The sequence below is a fragment of the Anser anser genome (assembly GCF_964211835.1).
Source record: "Anser anser genome assembly, chromosome: 5".
In the NCBI taxonomy this organism is placed as follows: Eukaryota; Metazoa; Chordata; class Aves; order Anseriformes; family Anatidae; genus Anser; species Anser anser.
The window spans coordinates 39,664,089-39,688,498 of record NC_139725.1 but is presented as its reverse complement, the minus strand read 5'-3'; the positions used below and the strand labels follow the sequence as shown (position 1 = coordinate 39,688,498).

The window sequence follows — 24,410 nt, the reverse complement described above, 5'->3', positions numbered from 1 at the left end:
ATGGCCATTTAGTCCATTCCCCTGCCTCAGGGCACTATCAGCTGCACTTACACCGTCCTCAGGCAGGTGTCTGTCTAACCTGTTCTTGAAAACCACCAGTGATGGAACTTCAACAGCGTTCTCAGGCAACCTATATAAGTACTTCACCATACCCGTAAAAAGATTTTCTTTGTCCTCATTGTCTAACCTAAAAGTCTTTCCTGGTTTTACATCTAATTACATCTTGTCCTGTTCTCAATGAATACGGAAATTATCTTAGTACTTACTGCTTTGCAAGAACTTTCAATTCATCCTTCTTCTGTTTCCATACAGCCCAGGGTAAAACACTTTAAAAGTTTAATTCATTATAGCAATATATCTTTAAATTAATATTTTACCATGTTCACAAAACATCATTCACTCTCATTGCTCAAGATAATGAACATTCCAAAGGACATTCCTGTAAATTAAGTTTATATATACATATTAATTGTAGATAGAATCAGTTTTAGTCGTTGTGGTGAAACCATGTTCACTCAGAAGGGAAACTGCTGATCTAGCACTAAAATTGCACATATGAAAAGAAAGGAACCTTCAAGGAAGGGTCCATATTACCTTAGATGGCCTTTGATCTTTTCCATTTTCACAGGCAAAGTAGCCACATACACAGGTGCAAACTCATTAAAAATGTGTCAGATGGAGCTTCCTTTTTTGTGTGTTTGGTGTTTGTTTGTTTTTGTTTGTTTCTTTGTGTTTTTTTTTGTTTGTTTATTTGTTTTGAGAAGTTGCTATCTTTAACTATAAGGAGGAAACTAAAAACATGTGAAGCCATTCATTCCAAGGTCCCACTCACAAGTTACTCAAAAGTCCCTTAGATTATATTTATCCCGTAATATTAACAATTTTGGAGGACTAATTCTGAGCAAAAATTCTTCCTGCTCACCTCTTGACATTTCATCTTAAGGACTTGTAGAAAGAAGACTCCTCCTAGAGTGCAAATACCTTAGGAAAGTCAGAGCATCCTCTATTTACCTGTACACCTGCAAAGGAAAAGTAAAACGTCTGAAGCCCCACCTTTTAAGAACCTTGTGAAACAATCTGGGAACTGAGCCAAAACTTGCTCTCTCACTATATAAAACTCAGGAGCAGACAGGTATTTTCTCAGAGGCAGGTTGTTCGGTAGTTTCTACCGGACTTCCAGAAGATGGGCACAGGTAGTGGGACGCGAATACCACTATGGATATCAATACTAGCACTTGCCTTCATACAGATCAAAGGTAGGAGGATTTATTTGCTTGGCATTTTTACAGTTTCAAAGAATTTATTGCCTGCGTCAGAGTTTGAAACCTTTTTTCTCGGCTTTGTGGAGCTAATGAACCTTTTACCTTTATGCAAGATTTTATTTTCTGTTACAAATACTTTCTTTCCTAAGAAGAGGAAAATAATTATTTTCAAACTTCATAAACTACTTGATGCTCTTAATGTATTTTCTCCATTTGAAATCAGGAATAATTCTTATTTCTAACACTGTGCCTCAAGATTGGCATTTGGTTTTTGATGTCCACATTTGAAAGTACAGCATGTGTAAAAGCACAAGCCAAAAGTGGCAAAAATACATTTAAGAATGATCAAACTAGTGGAGTTGCATTATTAAAGATTTTTTTGTTTCGTTTTATCAGCTCATGATACACTAAGTATTTTGCCTGACAAATGTCAGACATCAGATTTTAAAAGTTAATTCGTCCTCACACATGAGATTCTACAAAAGCTTAGAGCACAGGCTTGTTTATTGAGGGAGTGAAAATAAATGGATCTGCCTTAAGCATTATAAAAGGACACTTAATTCTCACAGATGGGTAGAAAGGTTTTTGTTACTCATATTCCTCCTGTTTATTTACCTTAAGGTTTAAGGTGACAGAAATATTAGTTTTTAGTGTGTTTTGATCTCAGATGCAGATCCATTTGAGTTATTTTTTCCTACTTCCAGATAATTCCACACTAACTTATGATAAAAAATAGTGCTAAGAGCAGTTCATCAGAAGGCTAGCTGTAGCATTATCATACCATGCAATGGAATGGTAATGGAATGGGAATCTGGGATGAATGTGGCACCAGGCATAGTGTTGAAGCCATATCACACATGAAAAAAGAAGCAAATAACTCTCTGAGAATAGATAGGAGAGGAACTCAGAAGCACCGAATGGTTCACATCTCCAGAAGGGGCACAATGTGTCCTTCCAAAGCCAGCTGCAGATGTCCAGCTGGTGCAAGAAGAAAGGGATTTATGGAGCTCCCTGCAGCTCTAATTTCAGCATTAGCTCCTCTAGCGGTGCCACCCATGGACTGCCCTGTGGGACGCAGCAGACAGTCAGCCAGTCATCTGGGTTTTCTCCAGCTGGCATGGCCTCCCCTGCAACCCGCCCTGTATCTGATGAACTCTCAACAAGCAGTGCATTAAAAGCCCTCCTTGGCCCTGCAGATTTTGTGTGTATTCCTATTCTGAAGCTGAAGTGGAATGGACAGAAAAATGATTTCACCACTGGAAACAGAAAGTTTTGCTTTGGGGCAAAATCAGGAATGTATCTATTGGAAAGGCCTATTTCTTTCTGTGTGACTTGTGGGTTTATTTTTCTTCTGCTGTTTATTATAAAAAGTGCATGAAACCATAAAATAAAGAGTAACTTTGGTTTTCCATAAGAGAGGACAGAGATCACTCCTCTAGTTAAAAAAGGGGTTCTTCTGTCTAAAAAGTATATGAGAGCATCCAGGGGCTATTATGACAAAAACAGAATAAGGATCTGCTCAAATTCTCACTGGCACATTTTTAATGGCTTCCTTTCAATAATTTGTTAGCCTACTGAAAAAACAAATAGCTCAAGAAGTGGTATATGGCCATCATGGTTGCATGTAGCACAAGTTCTGATGTAAGTCTGACCTTCAGTATATGAACATAGCTTTGCCAATTTTTGATATACTGACTTTGCAAGTTTAAACAAATATAATGGAAAAAATGATGAAGGAACTCATACAAATTAAACATTTACATTTTCCTCTTCTACTCCTCTTTATACAGTTCAAGTCCGGGGCGAAGCACAACAATCACAATCAAACTATGATTCTCTATCCTTACTGCAGAGAAAAAACAGTAAGTAATTTTTTTCTGAGATGTTTCTAATATTTTGCCCCAAATTAAACTGATAAGGAAGAATATTCCTAGAACATCCATTCCTTTTACAAAATATATATTATAAAGAGAGAGAGAAAATCTGTGTACAATACATCCAAGTCTCAGTGAGAAATTCCTCTGAGATCCAGCCCAGTAGATCTGGTCTACTGATGTGATACAGTTATCTAATCTTTAACTTCACGAAAGGTACATACCATCTATCTACAAGTGTATTTTCAGAAGGGAGTGTGTATACATACGTATCATCAAGATACCTGATAGTAGGTAATAAAACATACATTTTTTATTCTGTGTAAATATGATCACATCACGCACAAGTGAGAATAACAGAACTGTAACTACCTTAAACATTAGAATGATTAAGCACTAAATAATCATGTATAAAAAACAGTTTTATGACACATACTGTAACACACTAATAGTACACAGCAAAAAAAGTGTGGAAGGATAAAACGCCTACTGGTATATTACTGATGAAAGGCTAAAATAATTAATCATTTAGCCTGCAATGCAAACTGCAATTTGTGAAGTCACTAGCTGGCAATTAAAACAGTGGTACACCCAAACTGGAAGTATACCTCAAATTATTTAAGAAGTGTGCATTTAATTATTGGAACAGATTGTCAAGTAAGGTAGTATGTGTGTTTACACTTCAAATTCTTACATCAAGACTTAACCAAATTGTCTTCCTAAAACACGTATTTGTCTTATTGATATGTTTTGATCTAAATGGAGAAGTCAATGGCTGATATTCCACAGTCTACAGTTTGGAAGTCATTGAATGACATTTTGATACTTTCAATTTTGATAGTTTCAAAGAAAAAAACTGCAGCAAGTCCTCAAACTCTCATGTAAAGAAAATACATAGCAGGTTTTCTAAGTATTCGCTCCCCTTCATAGCTGGATCTCAAGAGAAAACATTGGATTTGGACATAGAAAATTTAGGGCTGTAACCTACAAATAGAAGTCTTTCCACAAAAAGTACACGATTAAAGTTTTGCAGACTTTCAATGGCATTTTCTAAAAAAAAATCTGCTTGCAGTTGGTTGTGCAAAGTTGCATGACTCAGCACAGAGAAAGATACAAGCTTCAGGGAAAAAAAAGGAAAAAAGGAAAAAAAAAAAAGCTGTGGTTTCTTATCCTCTAAGATTCTTCTGTAACTTTCTAAGTGTACTGACGGGCAGAGGTTCGGACAAAGACATTAGCATTGTTTTTTCCCCACCTCTATTACAACACAGCAGTCTAAGGATTAGATTGCTACTTTTGAGTTCAGATCAGCAGGGCCTGCATCAGATGGGAGTCTTGAACAAATAATGGAAAAAAGAACTACAGCCAAAGAGGATGGTCTTTGGGATTTGGCTGTTAGTGGAAAGACACATGGAAAGACAGAACACAAAGCACTGTTTAAAATACATCAATAAATCCTTGTGGAAATTCTCCCCAGGGAGTAACTAGTACTATGAAATATTAATCACTAAAGAAACTAAGCAACCTCTAGCCACATTTTAGGACTTCTTATGAGATTAAACTTGATCGTTTTTCTCCTCATAGGTCTTCCACTGGGTACTAAATCCCATGGATTGACAATCATTCCACCTCTTCAAAACACACTGAAAGTTAAGGGTAAGTTCAACAAATGTCGTGGCTCAGATACGTATTTGTTGATCAAACAGGTAGAAAGAATATGGAGTGAACTGAACAGATTGGTAAATTGTGTTAGATACTTTAGCCTCATAAAATAAAAAATGAACAAGAAAAGTAGTCAGTTCATCAAATAATGATAATCTATATGTGGCTTGATGCTCAGCTTGTATATTGTTAATATGATGAGGCTGAAAAAAAAAAAAGCACATATGTAATACGTGGATAAATCATGCACACTATTTCCTGTAAAGAAAGGGAAATGATAATGTGCTCAAAACATTGATGAGATACCTTATCTAGGCAACTTAAGAGGAGGGTATCTATGACAAATTGCAGAAAATTCTTATGGCTCATTTTGAATCCACAGCTGGCAACCCCTCTCACAATGGCCGTGTGTGCAGCACATGGGGTAACTTCCACTTCAAGAACTTCGACGGGGACATCTTTTATTTCCCTGGGGTCTGCAATTACATCTTTGCATCCAACTGCAAATCTGCCTATGAGGATTTCAACATCCAGATTAGGCGTACAATGGTGGAAAATGCTACCATGATCACCCACGTCATCATGAAGCTGGAAGGAGCAGTGGTTGAACTGACCCGCACATCTGTCCTGGTCAATGGCCAACAGTATGTTCATATCTTCTGCTATGAACTGAAATTGCCATGACTGCCCTTGATCTCAGAAGGCTCTTTGAGCAAGCATCCGTTTCTTTCATCTCATCTCATATTGCTCCCACGCAGCTGTAGGACTCATGTCCTTCCTGAGGCACCAACAAAAATAAGAGGGTCTGACAGTGAGCTGTCATTTCTACAGATTATTCTTGTGTCCATTTTATTCAGATGAGCTATAACCCAGATGCTGCCCCCCTCTAGTATAAACATATATGTATAAACATATATGTATAAACATATATACAATCAAATGTATAAGTTGGATTTAGTCAAAGTGTTAGGCTTTTACACCCTTTAAGTTTCTACTTCCCATTAAATTTACCAGAACAGGAGCCCTGCGAGGAATTTCTGACTGCTCTTGTCCTTGCTCTGAAGACTGTGCAGTTAAGCACACTGCAACTGCAGCTTGCACCTGGGCTCATTTTAAACAAGCTAGTCTGGGAACTTCCTATCTATGTAGTAATGATAGCATTGATTTTGGCAAAGGGTGTGAAACTTGTCCAAAAGTTTGGGTAAATATTTGGACAGGTATGCCACAATGATATGTGTATTACAGCAGCTATATGTGGCAAGCTAGTAGAAAGGCTATCTGGAGTACATCTTTGTGAATGGCACTCATGCCACAGAAAGCACGAAGAGTATCTCTTTATTATCAAGAGCTTTAAGGAATAAATAGTAATATCCTGAAGCATACTGCCTGCAAAACAGAACTTCCCAGAACTTTTTTGAACAATATAACTGAAGACATGCCAACATTTTACCTACCAAAACACAACTAACAGAAATAGCCAAAAGGAACAGGGAAAGCAAGGCTGATCCAACAGGCTTTTCCAACACGGAAAACAAGGCTGATCCATTTGTGCACAAAGAAGCAATCGAAACAGCCAAAATGTTACAAATGTGTATAGTTTGCATTTAGTTATTGCACTGACTAATTTTCTCATCTTCGCATGTTGAAGAGTGCAAAAAAAGAGTTCTCACTCAAATTCTCACTCAAAAAGAGTGAGAATGGGTATCAATGTGGATATTCTGTCCCTACCCCCACTGAATTCTAGTGATCTTTCCCCAGGGTTCAGATGCCCTACAACCATATGGGAGTCTTGGTAGAGAGAAGCAACAGCTATCTAAAAGTTTCTGCCAAGTTAGGACTGACCTTCCTTTGGAATGAAGAGGATGCCCTCCTGGTAAGAAAACATCCAAACCATGGCAGTTAGGCTGTATTTTGAAAATAGTCCATTGACATCTTTGCAATCTTAATCAGTCAGGCAGACATTAGTTACTTAGGGGTCTGTACTAGTTTTTAGTGTACTGGACTATATTCCAGTCTTCTCCTAGTTTTCCTTTATTATTTTTTTTTTTCCAGTGAGTTCTGCTCAGAGTCAATATGCCCCCATATTATAAAGTCCCCACATCACAATGGACTAATCCCAGATTCCAGACCTGGCAATGCTCTGATGTTCACAGTCCCAGTGCTAGACTAAGACTAAGCTTTTCTTGGTGGTCATTGACCTTCCCAATGGTGCCTACCACACCTCACAGCCTGCACATCACACATATGTCAAACTTTGAGTACGTAAGGAATATCGGTGTAGGCTGTGTTTCTAACCACCAGGGCTGATGTTGCTGTGAACCTAAACTTCCTTTCCTCATTTCTTTTAGGTGGAACTAGATAAGAAATACACCAATCAAACTTGCGGACTGTGTGGGGACTTCAATGGAATTCCAACCAATAACGAGTTTATTTCACAGAGTAAGTAATAAAAAGCATTATTAAGTATTGGCACTTTGTTTTTCTTTGTTTTAGCCTTACAGAGTCACAGAGGTTGTGGGTTGTATTAACTGCAAAACCAGGGATACTTTTTTCAGTATATATTTTTATGACGTCAGTTTTAATACTTAAGTAACAGAGTCAGGGCTTTCGGATGCATTAGGTTGCTTCCATCACTGTTACATCTTTTAAAACCTGCCACATGTAACTGACTTCTTTTTTCAACAGTTAGTCTCCAGTCCTTTATATACCTGCTTCGTCTCCTTTTGTCTTTGCATATCTGCTTTTAATGGGTAGTGTCACAAAAGAAAATACCTCCATGCAGAAGCCAGTAAAGCAGTAAATATTATTCTAATACTTTGACTGTTTTGTACAGATACAAAACTGACTGCCGTTCAGTTTGGAAATAGGCAGAAGATAGATGGACCCACAGAGCAGTGTGATGACCCTATTCCTCCTGCTGTTCTGAAGAACTGCTCAAGTGAATTTGTAAGAATCTCTCTTTCAGAATTTGTTTTTCCAGTTCAGCATATATTATCCCTTTCTCTCTTTGGAGAATATCTGCCAGGATAGGAAAAAGTACAGCATGAATATAACCCAGCCATGGGTCTGGAAGGAAAATGTTTCCAAAACTATTTTTTTAATTCTTTGCTAAAGTGAAGGCTAAAAAATTATATGAATTCACATCTGATTATGGTTACTGCTGGACAGGTTTTTGGACCAGAAGGACCTTGTTTTACTACATGCCTTAAATGAAATAATCATTTTCACATTTTCTAAACACAATTGTTTTACTTTCACTGTTTTCCCTTCCAGGCTTCTATCTGTGAGACAGTATTAACCAGTGAAGCATTCACAAGCTGTAATGTACTTGTGGATGTTCAGGACTACATTGAAACTTGCATACAAGACTTATGCCACTGTGATACCTCTATGGCTGACTTCTGCATGTGCAACACCTTTGCTGAATACTCACGGCAGTGTGCTCATGCTGGTGGACAGCCTCTGAACTGGAGAACCTCAGAATTGTGCCGTAAGTATCTCTGGGAAAGCCTTTCAGTTATGTTCCCTACTTATATCTAGTAAACTTCAAATATGTGATTTTTTTTTTTCCCGAAGAAGACAGCCATTTAAAAGTGGATGTAATTTTCATGAAATTGGCTTTATTCTGAGCATATTCAAGACTTTTGGGATATTGCATTACTGAAGGTTTTCAGTATATTTCAGAAGATCTAAAATCTTGCACCTTCCACTTGGTTGCTCTCCGTTGTATCTTGACCGAAAACATCCTAGATAGTAAATACTGTTTTCTCAACATTTCAAAGGAAAAGTCAGCATTATACTACTCTTTCTACTTTCAGCCAAATCATGTCCCTTCAACATGCAACACCAGGAATGTGGCTCCCCCTGCTCTGATACCTGCAGCAACCCCGAAAGATCTGCACTTTGTGAAGATCATTGTACAGATGGTTGCATCTGTCCTCCAGGCAAGTTACTTTATACCCTTTTCTCATAGTCACAACCATCAAAACTTTCCTACTCTATCATTCTTGCCATATCATTGTTATTATCATAGCATCATAGTAATAACTATGCTTCTTCCTTGACATACATGCACTATTTATATCCAGGTTAATAAAAACACCCTTTCGAACATGTGCCTGACACATGTATGTAACGACTGAACTGCGTATAAGATACGTCACTACTAATGATAAGATGAAGTTTCCTGTTCTCAGCATCCATACTCCATAATAGAGAGTGTGTAACATTTAATTGCATTCTGCCCTGGTGTTAGCAAAGTTGTGTCTGGTTCCCCACATTACCACACCCTTCCATGTCCTATGTATCTAAACAACAAGGAGTAGAGAGATGACCAGGCAGTTTATAAAATCTAGTGTTTCACAGACTTACATCTGAGAACTGAGTATCAGTGCCAGATGAATGATACAAATATGTTTGCTTTGTGCATACTTATTTCTGTGGCTGAGAATTGTTGCTGTTGTGAGTGACAGTACGGTATGATCTTCTCCCATTGCAAATCTGCCCATCTTCCATGTTGTCTCACAGAATTCACCATCACTTGTTTATATAGTATCATTGACTCCTCTTAGATAATCCTCTGCCTTTGGACATATATACATGTACTGTGAAAACATGTCACCAGGCAGTCTTACAAAAGGTTCATCTATTCCATCTTGCTATCTAGTATTTTTAATCCTAATTGCAATCTAACGAAGCTCACAACAAAAAGGTATTTCCCTAGAAGTCCCTTTTGATCACCCGAAGATTTTAGATAGGCTTTAATGGAATATAATTCCTTCAATCCCTATGTGGCTGGCATCCTTCCTTAAAATAAGGAAGTGGCTTTCCATTTTCCATGTAACGCAGGAGAAATGCAAGATGCTTTAATGCATCTGACAGATATGTGTACAGAAGTAGGTTCTGCAGTGCACAAAATGAGTAACAGACTATTTCTTTCCCTAGGAATGGTATTTGATGACATTAATGGTGCTGGCTGTATTCCCCGTAAGGAATGTCACTGTACCTATGAAGGTGAAACTTATGCTCCTGGTACCTCCTTCTCATCTAAATGCAGATCATGGTAAAATATTCCCTTTCTCATATTTCTTTTTTAGGTGCATTACCTGGACATTTTGGAGACAGGGAAAAATGCCTAATTGCTCCTTAAAAATATACGAAGAACTATTTACTAACTGAACTTCTTTGATTATATTTTTTGGAAGATTTTTATATCTGTGTTTTCTCCTCACAAATAGAAAAAGAAATTTAAGTTAAGATATAAGTGTTCCAGTTTCAGGAATAATCACCTAAAGGAGACAATCAAATTCACATATTGGAGACTGAAAAGCCAGACAGAAATGTGAATTGCTGTGTTCATCCTTTGCAGCACTACAGCGTAACACTGGGGCAGTCGTGTAAATACTGGAGTCGAGGGCTATGATATTCAGGAACATGCTGCATCATGCAGACTGGGACATCATGTTTGAGAGGCGTGTTTGGCAGATATGATGTATATTTTTTCAATTTCACTATAATTACTTAAGTCTCACTGCATATGTATATGCAAATGCACCTATCTATATGTTGATGAATGCAAAAACCACAAACTACTTTTCAAGAAACACATAACACATCTGAAGCTAAAGTCATGCTAATGGAGATGAGCGGCAATCCTTCATATGCAGCAGAATGGATACCTGATTCAAAAGGACTGGATTTTGTCCAGGGACTGGAAATCAAAAGCATTATATAAAAAATATCATCAATATAAATGTGACTTTTTGATACTTATTCTGAGATTTCAAAGAAATGTGGCTTCTTTGTAAGCATTCTTTTCCTTCAAGAGGAAAATTAAGGCATTAGCTGCCCTTATTGTCTCTTATTTCATTTATACTTGCACTACCCAAGGTTACAGAATGCCTTCTTCATTTCAGTACCTGTGCTGGAGGTGAATGGGCTTGCGTCACCCAGTCGTGTCCTGGAACTTGCAGTATTGAAGGAGGTTCCCACATCTCAACATTTGATGAAAAATATTATTCCTTCTTCGGAGACTGTAGCTATGTCCTAACCAAGGTAAAAAATCAGTCACATTCTTTGCTAAAGCAATATGCTAAAGGAAAATGCTTTTATTAAATATGTTTGATTTAAACTACTAGTAATCACATCAATTTTCTGAAATTTAAAGGAACAACATGGAGCCTTAAATAGATTCCAGCGGGCTTTCTGTTACTTTTATATTAAATAAATATATTATAGTATTCTCGTGTACTTTGATCAATGCTTAAGAATTGCACTGAGTTCCATGTTCAGGTTCCATGAAACAATGCTTCCCATTAATTTTTAAATGCAATATTCCCTGTCTGGTGCTCTGTAACTATTTCTTTCTGAAAAATGCTCATATCCTCCATTGGCACTGTTCTTTTTGTCACAGTTCGTATAGTTAAGTGGCTTATTTGATTAACAGTATACAGGTTGAAATTATTACACAGAATTCATGGGAGGAGATATTTCATTAAGATGATCAACCTTCCAAACAGTCTTTCCCAGTAAAAATATAAGACTTTAGAATTTAAAAGCAAAAGTTAGTAAGTCATACATGTATTCTAAAGCATCAAAAATTGATTAAAAAAATAATAAATCTACTGGACTTCTAAGATTAGTAGGGACTGAATTCTAAGTAGGTATGTCTAAAGTAATGACTACAAATTGCAAATTTCAGAATGCTATGTTTTTTTGCTGTTGATTTGTATCGGGTGAGCAATGTCAAAAAAAAAAAAAAATCTCATAAAATCTTCATATTAAATAAAACCTGTTCTCAAAGAGCTCAGGCTGAATGTTACCAGGAAAGAGAACCATAAAAACTCAGAAATGAACTAGAATAAGGTAATTTAGAAATAAACTAGATTAAATCTATGATGATTTTCAATGAGAATCACAAGCTGGATCAACAATGGGTGCATACCTTTGGAGGTACAGGAAAACCTTAAACCTGGACAGAAAAGGTTTAAAAGCCCACAATTTTAACATTAAATTTCTACACGGCTGTAATTCTGCACTTCTGCTGTTCTCAATTTAGTCTTGTTAATGTCAAGAAAATGATAAGACAAGTTCAGATCCATAGCTTTCTTTCTGTTTCCCTGTAATGTTTTGTTCATTAGGCACACTTTGAATATAGCTCACAGAACACAGTCTGTGAAAAATCAGAATCAAGAGAAAAAATGCAGTTTGCCTTTATTCGGTAGCTCAATGAATGGTGATCTTAGCTCAATTTTCTCCTGTGAGAGGATATTTAAATGCATGTTTCCTACTTGTTAAAAGAATGTCCAAATGGCCAGGCTTTTTGATAATCTATTCGGTGCAGAAAAGATCGGAAGCAATTTTTTTCATTTCCCAGGTAAACATCATAACCAATGAGCAAGAAAGACACACTTGCTTCTTCTCTAGCAGATTAAACCAGTACTACCTAAACATTCTGAAGTTTTAATGTTCGGTTTAACATGTCTAACTTGCCACTGAACGTCAGCAGTAATTGATAGCTTACACTGTGTGACGTACAAGAACATCAGATTACTTTGCTGACTAAATATGGATATGCAAGAAATGAGAAGAAAAGGAATAATCAACATTTTAAAAGACTCACTTTAATAAGAACACCATGTGAGTGTGATCCTTTCTAGTACAATAGACTTTTTTTGTTTTCTTCTTCTAGCTCTGTGACAGCAATGATTTCACTGTCCTGGGAGACATCCACAAATGTGGCCTGACTGACACTGAGACATGCCTCAAGGGTGTAGCCATCAGCCTAAGTGGAGGACAAACTGTAAGTAGCAAATGCAAATACCTAGCATTCTGGAGGGATGTTTACAAAACTTAAAAGGCAAGTTGTATGCAAATGACACATAACAGCACAGACAGGAAATCTGCACTGATTTTTATTTTATCTCATTTGAACATTAATCAAAGAAAAAAGAAAAGAATAAAGTAGGTATATTGGAAGTCAAATCCTGACAGTTTTCTGTCATTTAGTTATCTTCAGGGTTTTATTTGTTTGGTGGTTGTTGTTCTTTCTTTCTTTCTTTCTTTCTTTCTTTCTTTCTTTCTTTCTTTCTTTCTTTCTTTTTGGGTGTGGGTGTGTGGGGGGGTGCAGTTAATGGACCTCTATAATAAAAATCACTGAAGTAGTAAGGGAATCAGAATATCACCAGACCCTGAGCCTTTCCTCCCCACACACCATTTTCCTTCCTCTATCTTTAATGATACTAGATATACAACATTTGGAAAGTATTTTACCTTTCCTAAGCATGTTTGATAATCATTCCCTCTTGTGGACAGAACATTGTGATCCAGCCTTCTGGCAGCGTATTTGTGAATATGATCTACACACAGCTGCCCTTCTCTGCAGGTAAGTTCCTTTGGAAGACTCCTCTGATGTTTGTCTTTGAATTTAAAATATTGTATTTCTTCATCTGCTGCCAAATTCTGCCTTTGCTTACACTACAGCAAACCCAAGGTACTCAGAGTATAGCCTCTCCTTTTTAAATAAAGAGGGTTTACCTAATCAACTCTGCTCTAATTTTAGCAAAATTATGGTCTGATTTTAGTAAGATCTGATCAAATGGAGATGCAGTTCAGACAAATAGTATCATTGGACACTTCCAGATCCAAATATTGCCATAAGAGTAGAAATAAAAATTCTGATTTGCAACAGGAATTCAATTTCCCAAGTTGTTTAGTTCTCCTGCATCCCCTGTGTCTCTTTGTATGATGTACATTCATCACTGGAGATTTTCTCTGCCACCAAACCTCAGATAACTGCTGCACCTGAACAGAAAGCATAAATGACAGAATAGTTGGAGGTTAGAGGCTACCACTAAATCATCCTAAAGAATTTTCATCAAGCAAAGGTGGTCTTTTAAATAGTCACAGAAGTGTATGTTTTTCCCCTTATTTCAAAACAGCTGATGGAAGGTGGAGTTTTTTACATTTTTTTTTAAGGTAAAGACAGTCCACTTTAGTGCTGGATTTGAAATCTTTATTGAGATATATATATATATAGTTCTTCAACAATTAGGATCACACACAGCTGTACAATCCTCCTATGTAATGAACAGTAGTTTCAACTGTTCATCTTAGATAAAATTATAACTCTTATGTTCATTGTCCCCAGCAAATGTCACCATCTTCAGACCATCATCGTTCTTCATTGTTTTACAAACAACCTTTGGTCTTCAGCTACAGATCCAGCTTACCCCTCTCATGCAACTTTTTATAAACTTAGACCCATCACATAAAGGGCAGACCTGTGGTAAGTGATCTTACAACTGCCTTCATCTGTACACTTGATTCTGTAGGTTCAATCTGCTTCCATCTGACCCATCTGCTTCCTTCTAGGTCTCTGTGGAAATTTCAATGATGTCCAGACTGATGACTTCAAAACCACCAGTGGTGTAATAGAGGGTACTTCAGCTGCCTTTGGCAATACTTGGAAAACACGGGCTGATTGTCCTGATGCCAAAATCACCTTTGAGAACCCCTGTACCCTCAGCATAGAAAATGGTAAGCTCACTATATCGCAAACTCTTCTGTTCTCTTTTAAGATAGGAAGAAGAAATAAGCTGATCAGCCACAAATCATTTAGCCAAAATAACGGTGGACCCTTTGCAAATGCATACTATTTTCCTCAGTAGACACAAGAAATCTTCAATTAATAAATAATAACTAATACAATATTTTGGATCTTCAAAAATATTCCTTTGGCTAAAGAAAGCAAGTGTTGTTTCTGCAAGTTTACTTAAGGGGAACCAGAACCATTTAGCATAGAAGGAATACATTCCCTGAAAGCTCTCATTGTCATATAGGAAAAAAGCTGAGCTTAGCCCCACTGAAGGCTGGATGACCTCAGTGTGGTCTTTCCACTGTCAAAATATGAACCAGTCTTACAGTTCATGACTTCATAGCTGTCAGGCTGTTAAGAATTTCAAGCAATGAAATAATAGTTAAGATTTGAGCATCCACAATACATCTAAGGATGTATTAGTTTATTCCATGACAACTACCATGAATTGAGAGCATTCAGTTTATGAAGAATTCTTATTTCTGTGTAGACAAAGTGAAATACTGTTCAATTTCCAGGAAAAAAAAAAAAAAGAGCTGAATTCTATTAAGTTAAGCCTCTGCAATTTCCCCGTAGGAAGTATTGTTACACAAAACCAAGAATTTAGACAATGAAGTGCAATACAAATTTGTATATTTTAAATTCACAGACAAGTACGCTCAGCACTGGTGTGGACTGCTCTCTGATACCACGGGACCTTTTGCTGAATGTCACTCAACAGTGAATCCAGAAGTTTACCAGAAGGTACTTGGTTTTAACTTTTTCATGTTTGGAAGAATAAGACTTGGACTTCTGATTCTAACACCTGAGAGAACAACTTGCCAATCAGGTGGAGGTGCATTCATTACAATTCTTTTGAAGCCTGAAGCCCATTACACATCATAATACTTACTTCTTTTTAAAGGTATCTTTCTTTCCATTCAAAGGAGGATAAACTTACAGGCATTTTCCTGCTGTTAAATGCCTAACCTAGGAGCTTGGACAGTCTGGATTCCTTATTAGATCAAAGGAAGAAGCCTCCTTTCCTGAGATATAAGGAAAGCTTTAGTCAGGAGCTTAACTAGTACTTCGCATAGTTGCTCTCAGGAGGCATCTACTTTTGCATATATCCAAGGACAAGGCAATAAATGCATGCACAAAGCAGCAAAGAGATTGTGGGAAAAAAAATGTTCCAGGAATTCAAAATGATGAAGCTCTGGAACTTCTTGGGGATCTTGGATATCTGTAAGAGTATGTTTAACAAATCCTTTGGAATGGCCACATTATTGTGGCCTTACTTGGCACAGTAACAGATTAAGTGACTTCTTGTTTTCTTTGTTCCTCTGATGCAAAGCGCCCAAGCTTCAAATAAAAGTACTAAAAGTCAGGTGCAAATAACCTCTGCTTGTCCCACTAAGTAACCATGGCACTGTGGCTAGAAATTGGAAGTAGCTGGGAAAGCTACCACCACTTGCAAAAGTAAAGAAGAACAACCAAAAGGCAAAATAAGTTTAAACTCTGGTCCTCTGATTACTATCTCTCCTTGAAAAGAATCTTTTCTGAAAGGACTCAAACTCTGGTCCTCTGATTACTCTCTCTCCTTGAAAAGAATCTTTTCTGAAAGGACTCAAGGAAATCTTCAAATGAAAAATGAGCATATGCTTACTTACATATATGAACTTCACTTGCTTTTAGCTCTAATGAACATGACACTCTAAAAAGTATAAAGAGCCATGGCTCTGAAATGACAATCTGATGATCGTATGTCATCCTCTGTCCCTAGAACTGCATGTTTGACACATGTAACTGTGAGAACACTGAGGACTGCATGTGTGCTGCCCTCTCCAGCTACGTCAGAGCCTGTGCTGTGAAAGGAGTTCTCCTCAATGGATGGAGGAACAAAGTCTGCAGTAAGTTTTACATCCCCTTGCCTCTTGAAAATGATCATCCAGAAGGCTCCACAAATGAGCTTTCAGGATATACGGAATTCCCAGAGTAAATTGTGTTCAATTGTTTCTTAAGTATAGCATTCACTTTCAAGAATTTGGGGAGGAGAGGAATGCCATAAAAGCGAAGCAGTAAGCAGGGTGAAATATAAAAAATAGGCTTTCTTAGATTACTTGCTCAGAATTAGAAGAAGCAACATGGAATTCAATACTCTTGTAATAGCAATAAAATAACTAGAGTGTTTCTCAATTTACATTCACATAAAATATAAAAATACCAATGAAGAAAAAACACACGATTTAATAATATAACTGAGCTTTTTTCCTTTTTTTACCTGGACAAAATATTTGTATTTTTGATACATTTATAGGGGATACATTTATATATTTTGCTTTAACAGTAAAAAATAATCGCAGTATTCACACATCAGAAAAGCATGTCTATATACAATGCCACTTTTATCATATGTACTTTACTTCAAATATTGCATTTATGCCTACATTGATCCTTAAATTAACTACAAACATAACTCACCTTATTTTACTCTCTCAAGCGAAATACACCAACACGTGTCCGAAATCCCTGAAGTACACTTACAATATTGATTCCTGTCAACCCACTTGTCGCTCTCTGAGTGAGCCTGATGTCACATGCAACATCAAGTTTGTCCCAGTTGATGGCTGCACCTGCATAAATGGAACCTACATGGATGAAAGTGGCAAATGTGTGCCTGCTTCTAGCTGTCCTTGTTACTACAAAGGAATGCCTCTGTCTCCTGGGGAAGTCATTCATGATAATGGCATTGTCTGGTAAGTTTTGTGAACAAAAGAATGAGACTGGATATGGGCAATCATGAAACCATATATAGCTCTTGCAATCAATTCAAATCAAATGTATTTCTCTGCCCAATAATTTCAACACAGAAAACTAGAAATTCTTAAAAACTGTAAGGGCTATATATGTTTGGAAAATTGTACTTAGAAAGCAGTAGAACAAACCATACTGTGGTGAGTTAGCCTTGGCTAACAGCCAAACTCTCACCCACATACTCTATGCCAAACAATTTCACATCTATGACCATAAAAGACTTGTTTCACAGTGAAAGATACTACAAACTTGATAATCCTATTAGGATTAACATTATGAGTGGAATCTGGAATATTCTGAAGGAAAACTTTTAATCAGGCAAGTGGACAGAGCACACCTGTCCTTATATAGAACATAATCGTATATTGGTCTGCTCTAATGTAAAATAATTTTTAATAGTACAGGCTATTCTGACAAAGGGTATGTCTTCTCCATTTTATCACAGTTTTTTTCACTATTTCAAATTCACTAGGAAACAAGTTGAAACTTAACAAGAGAAGCAAACATAACTCCATTCTCTCTTTTATAGCACTTGCACCTATGGAAAGCTGAGCTGCATTGGAGAAAAACCACAGCCAGGTAACATACCACTTAAGATTTAATTCTCCTTTTCCATCTTCACCCTTTCCAGTTATCTCTTTTTGTCATAATGTTGCAAACTTTGCAAATCTGAAATCAAACAGGAAAATGAACAGATGATTTCTGTAATGACATTCCCTAACTGTAAAGAAGCACTTTTCACTTTCAAATGGCAGAAACAAATTATAATCTCCTGGATTACCAAGGGGAAAAGAACATTTGGTCACCTCACCAAATGCGAGGAGAAAAACAACCATATTTTACATTTTTTTATATAAAATAAAAGGACTAAAAGCCAGTCACCTCAAACATATAGAATAAAATAATATCTTTGTTTTCTTGTGTGGCTTTCTTTTTTGGGGAGGTTGTTTTTTGTTGAAAGAAGTGTTTCATAAAGCTAACTAAACAGTAGCTTCTATGAGCAGTCCAAGCAAAAGCATAAAAAAAAAAAAGATGAGAAGATGACTGTGACTTCAAAACAACATGTTTCTCTTTCTTGTCAAATGCATTCTATTAAAGTTCATACATTTCACAAAGGATTTTTTTTTCCAGTTTTTAAAGAAACACAAAGATATAAATACATGGTTCATCTCACATTTCTCATGGCTTTTCTGTCTTCCAGTCTGTGCATCTCCCATGGTCTATGTTGACTGTGGCAATGCCACTGCAGGTGTGGCAGGAGCAGAGTGCCAGAAGAGCTGTCAGACTCTAGACATGGAGTGTGTAAGTACAGACTCTTTACATCCAGTTGAAAGCATATTTATCTAGATCACTTTTACACTTACCAGCTGTAGATGGACTCTTCCATCAGGGCAATGTTTCAAGTCTTGTTTTCTATGTGTTCCTTACAGTACAAAACCCACTGTGTCTCTGGCTGTGTATGTCCTCATAATTACGTATTAGATGGCAAAGGTGGTTGTATAGCTCCTGAAGAGTGTCCATGTGTTCACAACGGGGATTCCTACAGTCCAGGAGAATCAATCAGAGTTGGCTGTAACAACTGGTAAGAATTACAACTTGTAAATAATTTTGAAACATGATTTTCAAGCACCTGGAAGGGGATAGTTTAACTCTAGGTGAATTACAGCTTATCACTCTAGCAGTATCAAGATTTATAGGAAAGAATCTTATCTACTTAGTACCTAAAAAGCAAGTTCCACCTGTTTTTGCAGTGGCACACAGCACAGAAATTGCATGTGATCGGAAGAGCAATGTGGTTTTAGATGCTGTCATATTTGTTACAGTCGATAAAGCTTTTTATCCTCTCAGGCCATCCCTACATTTCAATATATCCAACAAGATTTAGAAATGTGGAACATTCAAATTTTTTCTAACCCAAATTATTCATGGCATCAAGAAGTAACAGTCTTTGGGTAAATCCTAAAGACTCTGTCTATGTCTACGCTGTATTTCTGAGAATAAATAAACCTTATTTTTTCACTATGGGCTTAACACATCGAAATTAAAAAACATGAATGTGCATACAGAAATACATGTACAGGTATGTTATGTGCGTGTCTATTATTTTATTTTTTTTTTTACATTTAAAGTCCTTTTCGTCTTATACAGCACATGTAGAAACAGAAAGTGGCACTGCTCTGAGGAACCTTGCCTGGAAACCTGTTCAGTTTATGGAGATGGGCATTACATGACCTTTGATGGCAAACGCTTTGATTTTGAAGGAGACTGTGAATATGTTCTGATCCAGGTAACAGAGTCCTTCCCAGATTTTTGCACTGCCAAAGTACCTTGCATTTTACATATGAGCACAGAGCATCATTAACACTGAATATCATTCCCCTGTTTCAGAACTACTGTGGCAAAAAAGGCTTGGATCAGGGAACCTTCAGAGTCATCACTGAGAACATTCCATGTGGCACTACAGGAACCACCTGCTCTAAGTCTATTAAAGTTTTCCTGGGGGTAAGCGTGCTCTTCAGTAAGTTGTAATCCAAGCCTAACATGCTGGAAGGATGAAACAGGTTGTCCCAGATAGACTCCATCATAAAAGTGTCCTGCAGGACTGTAAAAATGTTACTACAGTTTCTTGGTCACTGCCAAACAATTCTGCTCTCTGCTAGGGAAAGCAAAGGAGGGAATTCTAAAGAGAAATAGATTAACATGGGTTTTTTGAATACAGCCATTTTGATGATAATAGATTTATTATTTCAATAACAGTTACTGGTAATATATAAAAAACTGGAAACCAAAAGGTGACTTTTTGAATTGGTCTCTTTTTGTTTTTCTGTCCCAGAACTATGAACTGGTACTCAGCGATGGACGTTCTGATGTCATCCAGAGAACACCTGGAGGAGAAATGCCATTCCAAATCCGTTCCATGGGCATCTACCTGGTTGTTGACACTACTGTTGGCTTGATACTCATGTGGGACAAGAAAACCAGTATATTCATCAAACTTAGCCCCAGCTTTCAGGTACATTTTAAAATCCAAAACCTGAAGCCAACAATTTCTGATCCATATTCATGCTATCTCTCACAGGAAAAAAAGGAAATTTAGGCTGCAACTGGAACACTGAAAGAGCAGTGATTGCCTATTGTTATCCTTATAGTATTGACTTAGATTCTGTATACACATTTTTCCATAAATTATGTTATTCAACAATAGCATAACAGCAGCTATATCAATAATTCCTTCATGAAAAATCCTCACTGAAGAGGTACATTCAGGATTAGATAAAACTATCTCAATACTAAGCTATGATATTAAGAACAAAACCCACAGCTCTACTCTGCTTCTTTCCCTATCCTTCCTAACAAGTTAGGGGTACCTCTCTTCATAAAAGATGTTTTATGAGAATGTCCAAGGCTTTTGCAGAAGAAGCCCACATCATCTTAAATAAAATTCATCCTGAGGCATGTTACTCACAGATACTGAGAAACTGTACCTTACTGATCATTGATATTTTGTTTATCCCCATGCAGGGACATGTCTGTGGCCTTTGTGGAAACTATGATGGCAATGGAAACAATGACTTCACTACCCGCAGCCAGTCTGTGGTAGGAAATGTGCTGGAGTTTGCTAATAGCTGGAAAGTGTCTTCTACTTGCCCAAATGCCAATCAAACCAAGGATCCATGTACTGCAAACCCATACAGGAAATCCTGGGCACAGAAACAATGCAGCATCATTACCAGTGAAGTATTTGCAAAGTGTCACTCCCAGGTATGGTACAGCTTCAGTCTGAAATTCTCAAGACGGAGATTACATACATTTTTATGCAGAGTAGCTGAAAATGCACTAGGATTTGGACTATGTCACGCCTGATAAAGTGAAGTGAGACCAAGTTCCAGGGAGACTGCATAGAAAGGATTTTCACTTCAATTTCCTCAGCTCTTGCCGTAACCAGTGCAGTACAGAAATTCATAGGGTTTGTTTGTTTGTTTGTGCTATAGAAGGGACAATCACTGATAAATCTCAAGAAATGTTTAATTTTTAATGGCATCATTTTCTATTAATATCAATATCAGCCACCTGATATCTATGATTATGTGCTACCGTGTAGTAATGTAACAGTACTCTTTCTTCTAATGTCTTTAACATCAAGTAGTTCCTACAGTTATGATTTACTCCTAATAGCTGTATTCTACATATTTCTCTTGATTTTTCAAAATATTCTCACAATTTCTTCATTTCTTATCTTTCTCACACATATAGAGTTGCCAGTTTCAGGTATTTCCTCAGCATTTTTAGGACAGGAAATGCCTTTTCAAAGTGGGCAAGTGCAAGAAATCCAATTCAAAGGTTTTCTCCAACAGGTTGAACCAAATGAATATTATCAAGCATGTGTGGATGATGCATGTGCTTGCGACACTGGAGGAGACTGTGAATGTTTCTGTACAGCAGTAGCTGCCTATGCTCAAGCATGCAATGAGCTGGACATCTGCATTTCATGGAGAACCCCATCCATTTGTCGTAAGTCTCACTCCATGACTTTTTGAACGGGTCTAGAGAGAAAGAAAATAGAGAAAAAACAAACAAAAAAAAACAAGGAGGGAAAAGAAAGAAAGGAGGATTACATTGTATTTATAAGAGGCATTGCTTGAGTAAATCATTGGAAAATGATCATTACTTAAAAAGAAATCACGTGCTAGTAACTTTACTGGTGGTGTTATTAGTGTCTTATTTAATTGTCAGTCATGATAGAGAAGTGGCAAACTAAAGTATCATATTATACTCCTAGCTGTTTACATCAAATACACTATAAATAAATACTAGTGGATTTCAGCTAATATTTGTGATTTAATCAATTGTTTTTTCGTGCTTAATGTCTAAGTGTTTGATGCTTTATAGCATTATTGGTATCAAAATGTGGTAGTATAACAATAGTATTAAATAGTATTAAAAATAGTATTAAAAATAGTATTAAATGAGACGACATACTGTTCACCACTTACATGTTTATGTTGATGACATGGGATTTTTACCCAGGAAAATTATAGTAATGAAAGACCTTGGAGCAATAAAAATTGAAGGTCTTTTTCTGTCATTTCTCTTTCCTCTAGCTCTGTTCTGTGATTACTACAATCCACAAGGGGAATGTGAGTGGCACTACAAGCCATGTGGAGCCCCTTGTATGAAGACATGCAATAATCCAAGTGGGAAATGCCTTCATGAGTTGAGAGGTTTGGAAGGTAAACATAATTATATAATATAATTATAATCTCATATACATAATATATGAGATATAATATAATATTATATATTATATAATATAATTATAATTATTATAATTATATAAAATTATTATTATTATAATATATAATATATTATATTATATTATATTATATTATATTATATTTTATATAATATTATAATATATAATATATAATATTATAATATATAATATCTCATATAATATATGAGATATGATTATAATATAATTATATCTCATTCTATTTATAAAAAGATAAAATGGACTATGATGAACAAAATTTATATTGCTCAGTGTATGAAATGTTTATATTAGAAATTATGAGATTTTCTAATTAATGTCTAACTCCCTAATTAATCCCTAATTAATCCCTAATTAATCATGCACTTGTTTGAAGTGAAGATGAAGAAAAAATGCTTCAAAGCTTAATGTGTAATCAATGCAATAGCCGTAATGGGAGGATGAAATTCCACTTTCTATATTACTGGAATATATACTATATTACTGGGATAATTTCAAGAGATCAGATATTGACAGAGTATAGAGTTACTTCTGTTTGGGAAAGCCTAGTGTCAACACAACTCTTGTTTTTATTGCAGGCTGTTATCCACACTGTCCAAAGAATAAGCCCTATTTTGATGAAGAAACCATGACTTGTGTTTCTAATTGTGGTTGCTATGAAAATGGAAAACATTACAAGCCAGGAATGCAGATGCCTTCAACGCAGAATTGTCAATCATGGTAGGATTAGTAAAGATTTTTAAACGTTGAGTTGAAATTTGCATAACTTAATTCTTCACGCACTCAGTTATTTGTTTGCTAACCAGAACTAGGCCAGTCATAGGCTGCTGAGTAGTGTTTAATTTTCTTCTGTTCCCAGAAGCATAAAAGATGACATGATGAAACATTTTATTGTAGAGAGATTAATTTACTACTTATTCTGAATTCTTACTGAAGTATTTGTAAATTATTATTATCATTATTAAGTAAAAACAAATTAAAATAATAATAGTTACAGCAATAATCTTAGCACTTATATTAAGATATGCCTAAATAATTATTTAGAAGTTAGTAGACAACTAATCTTCATTATTTTGAGCTTGTTTCTGTTATTCCAGTGGCACTTGCATATTTCCAAAAGTCAGAAAGTATTCCTATAAATTCTGTAAGAACTGCTGAATATAGCTATACAGGTTGGGAAAGTCCTGCTAAGCCTTCTATCAAGAAGAACACAGTGCTATTTTTAACTAATATATTCACATTCATCATATCCTTTTTCCTCTTTTCCAGTGAATGCACAAACCATGGCAAAAAATGCAAATATGATGAACATGGTATGTTGACAAAGTTGTTTTCATCTTGGAAGGATACACTGAAAGCACTCTACTCTGTGTGTCAGATACCAAGGAATAACATCCTCTTTTGATTTACAGAATGTGTCTGCATTTATGAAGGACAGACATATAACTATAACGACGTGATCTACAATACTACAGATGGCATAGGAGGGTGTATTGTTGCAATCTGTGGTCCCAATGGAACACTGCAAAGGGTTGTGTATGACTGTCCAATCTCAGCATCACCCACACCATTTCAATTCAGCACCACGCCACCTGCCACTACTTCCACAGGTACATACTTTATAGCCTCTAAGAGCTTATTCTATTCATTAGTGAGTAAAATATAGCTACAATATAACCACTAAATTTCATTTTTTATTGGCATTTGTTTTCAGTCAATATTTAGCAATCAAATTAATACAAACAAATAAATATAGAAAATAAAATAACTTCCAAAACAATAAAATGGAAGCCACTGCACACTGCTTTGATACTATTATTTCATTTGTTTTCATGGCAAACAATAAGGAAACAGTATGAGATTTATTATCTCTAATTGTAACTATTTCTATACCCAGAATAATCTTTACTGAGTGAATAGATGACTCATTATGTTTCCTATTAAATTACCAAATG

The 24,410-nt window shown here is 36.3% G+C and overlaps 1 protein-coding gene and 1 long non-coding RNA gene across 3 annotated transcripts in view; one reads left to right on the top strand and one right to left on the bottom strand.

Moving 5' to 3' along the window:
* The first annotated feature begins 1,107 nt into the window (after positions 1-1,107).
* Positions 1,108-24,410, top strand: part of MUC5AC (mucin 5AC, oligomeric mucus/gel-forming) — a 49,553-nt gene continuing 26,250 nt past the window's right edge. The window contains exons 1-30 of the mRNA XM_083838561.1: positions 1,108-1,256; positions 3,053-3,124; positions 4,718-4,789; positions 5,178-5,439; positions 6,554-6,668; positions 7,144-7,234; positions 7,629-7,741; positions 8,069-8,285; positions 8,614-8,739; positions 9,740-9,857; positions 10,711-10,849; positions 12,486-12,596; positions 13,109-13,178; positions 13,944-14,081; positions 14,168-14,332; positions 15,040-15,134; positions 16,153-16,279; positions 16,870-17,125; positions 17,713-17,762; positions 18,385-18,485; positions 18,614-18,765; positions 19,332-19,470; positions 19,572-19,685; positions 20,017-20,196; positions 20,706-20,945; positions 21,539-21,695; positions 22,286-22,414; positions 23,034-23,175; positions 23,725-23,768; positions 23,868-24,065. Coding sequence (XP_083694687.1) covers positions 1,184-1,256; positions 3,053-3,124; positions 4,718-4,789; positions 5,178-5,439; positions 6,554-6,668; positions 7,144-7,234; positions 7,629-7,741; positions 8,069-8,285; positions 8,614-8,739; positions 9,740-9,857; positions 10,711-10,849; positions 12,486-12,596; positions 13,109-13,178; positions 13,944-14,081; positions 14,168-14,332; positions 15,040-15,134; positions 16,153-16,279; positions 16,870-17,125; positions 17,713-17,762; positions 18,385-18,485; positions 18,614-18,765; positions 19,332-19,470; positions 19,572-19,685; positions 20,017-20,196; positions 20,706-20,945; positions 21,539-21,695; positions 22,286-22,414; positions 23,034-23,175; positions 23,725-23,768; positions 23,868-24,065 — 4,006 coding nt within the window. The 5' untranslated portion in view covers positions 1,108-1,183. The remainder of the gene's footprint in view (positions 1,257-3,052; positions 3,125-4,717; positions 4,790-5,177; positions 5,440-6,553; positions 6,669-7,143; positions 7,235-7,628; positions 7,742-8,068; positions 8,286-8,613; positions 8,740-9,739; positions 9,858-10,710; positions 10,850-12,485; positions 12,597-13,108; positions 13,179-13,943; positions 14,082-14,167; positions 14,333-15,039; positions 15,135-16,152; positions 16,280-16,869; positions 17,126-17,712; positions 17,763-18,384; positions 18,486-18,613; positions 18,766-19,331; positions 19,471-19,571; positions 19,686-20,016; positions 20,197-20,705; positions 20,946-21,538; positions 21,696-22,285; positions 22,415-23,033; positions 23,176-23,724; positions 23,769-23,867; positions 24,066-24,410) is intronic.
* LOC310900502 overlaps positions 5,450-24,410 on the bottom strand; it is a 52,902-nt gene continuing 33,941 nt past the window's right edge. For both annotated transcript variants that reach the window (XR_014585160.1, XR_014585161.1), the window contains 5 exons: positions 18,548-18,723; positions 17,772-17,852; positions 16,851-17,002; positions 10,714-10,840; positions 5,450-5,573 (listed from right to left, as the gene is read on the bottom strand). This is a non-coding gene — a long non-coding RNA (uncharacterized lncRNA). The remainder of the gene's footprint in view (positions 5,574-10,713; positions 10,841-16,850; positions 17,003-17,771; positions 17,853-18,547; positions 18,724-24,410) is intronic.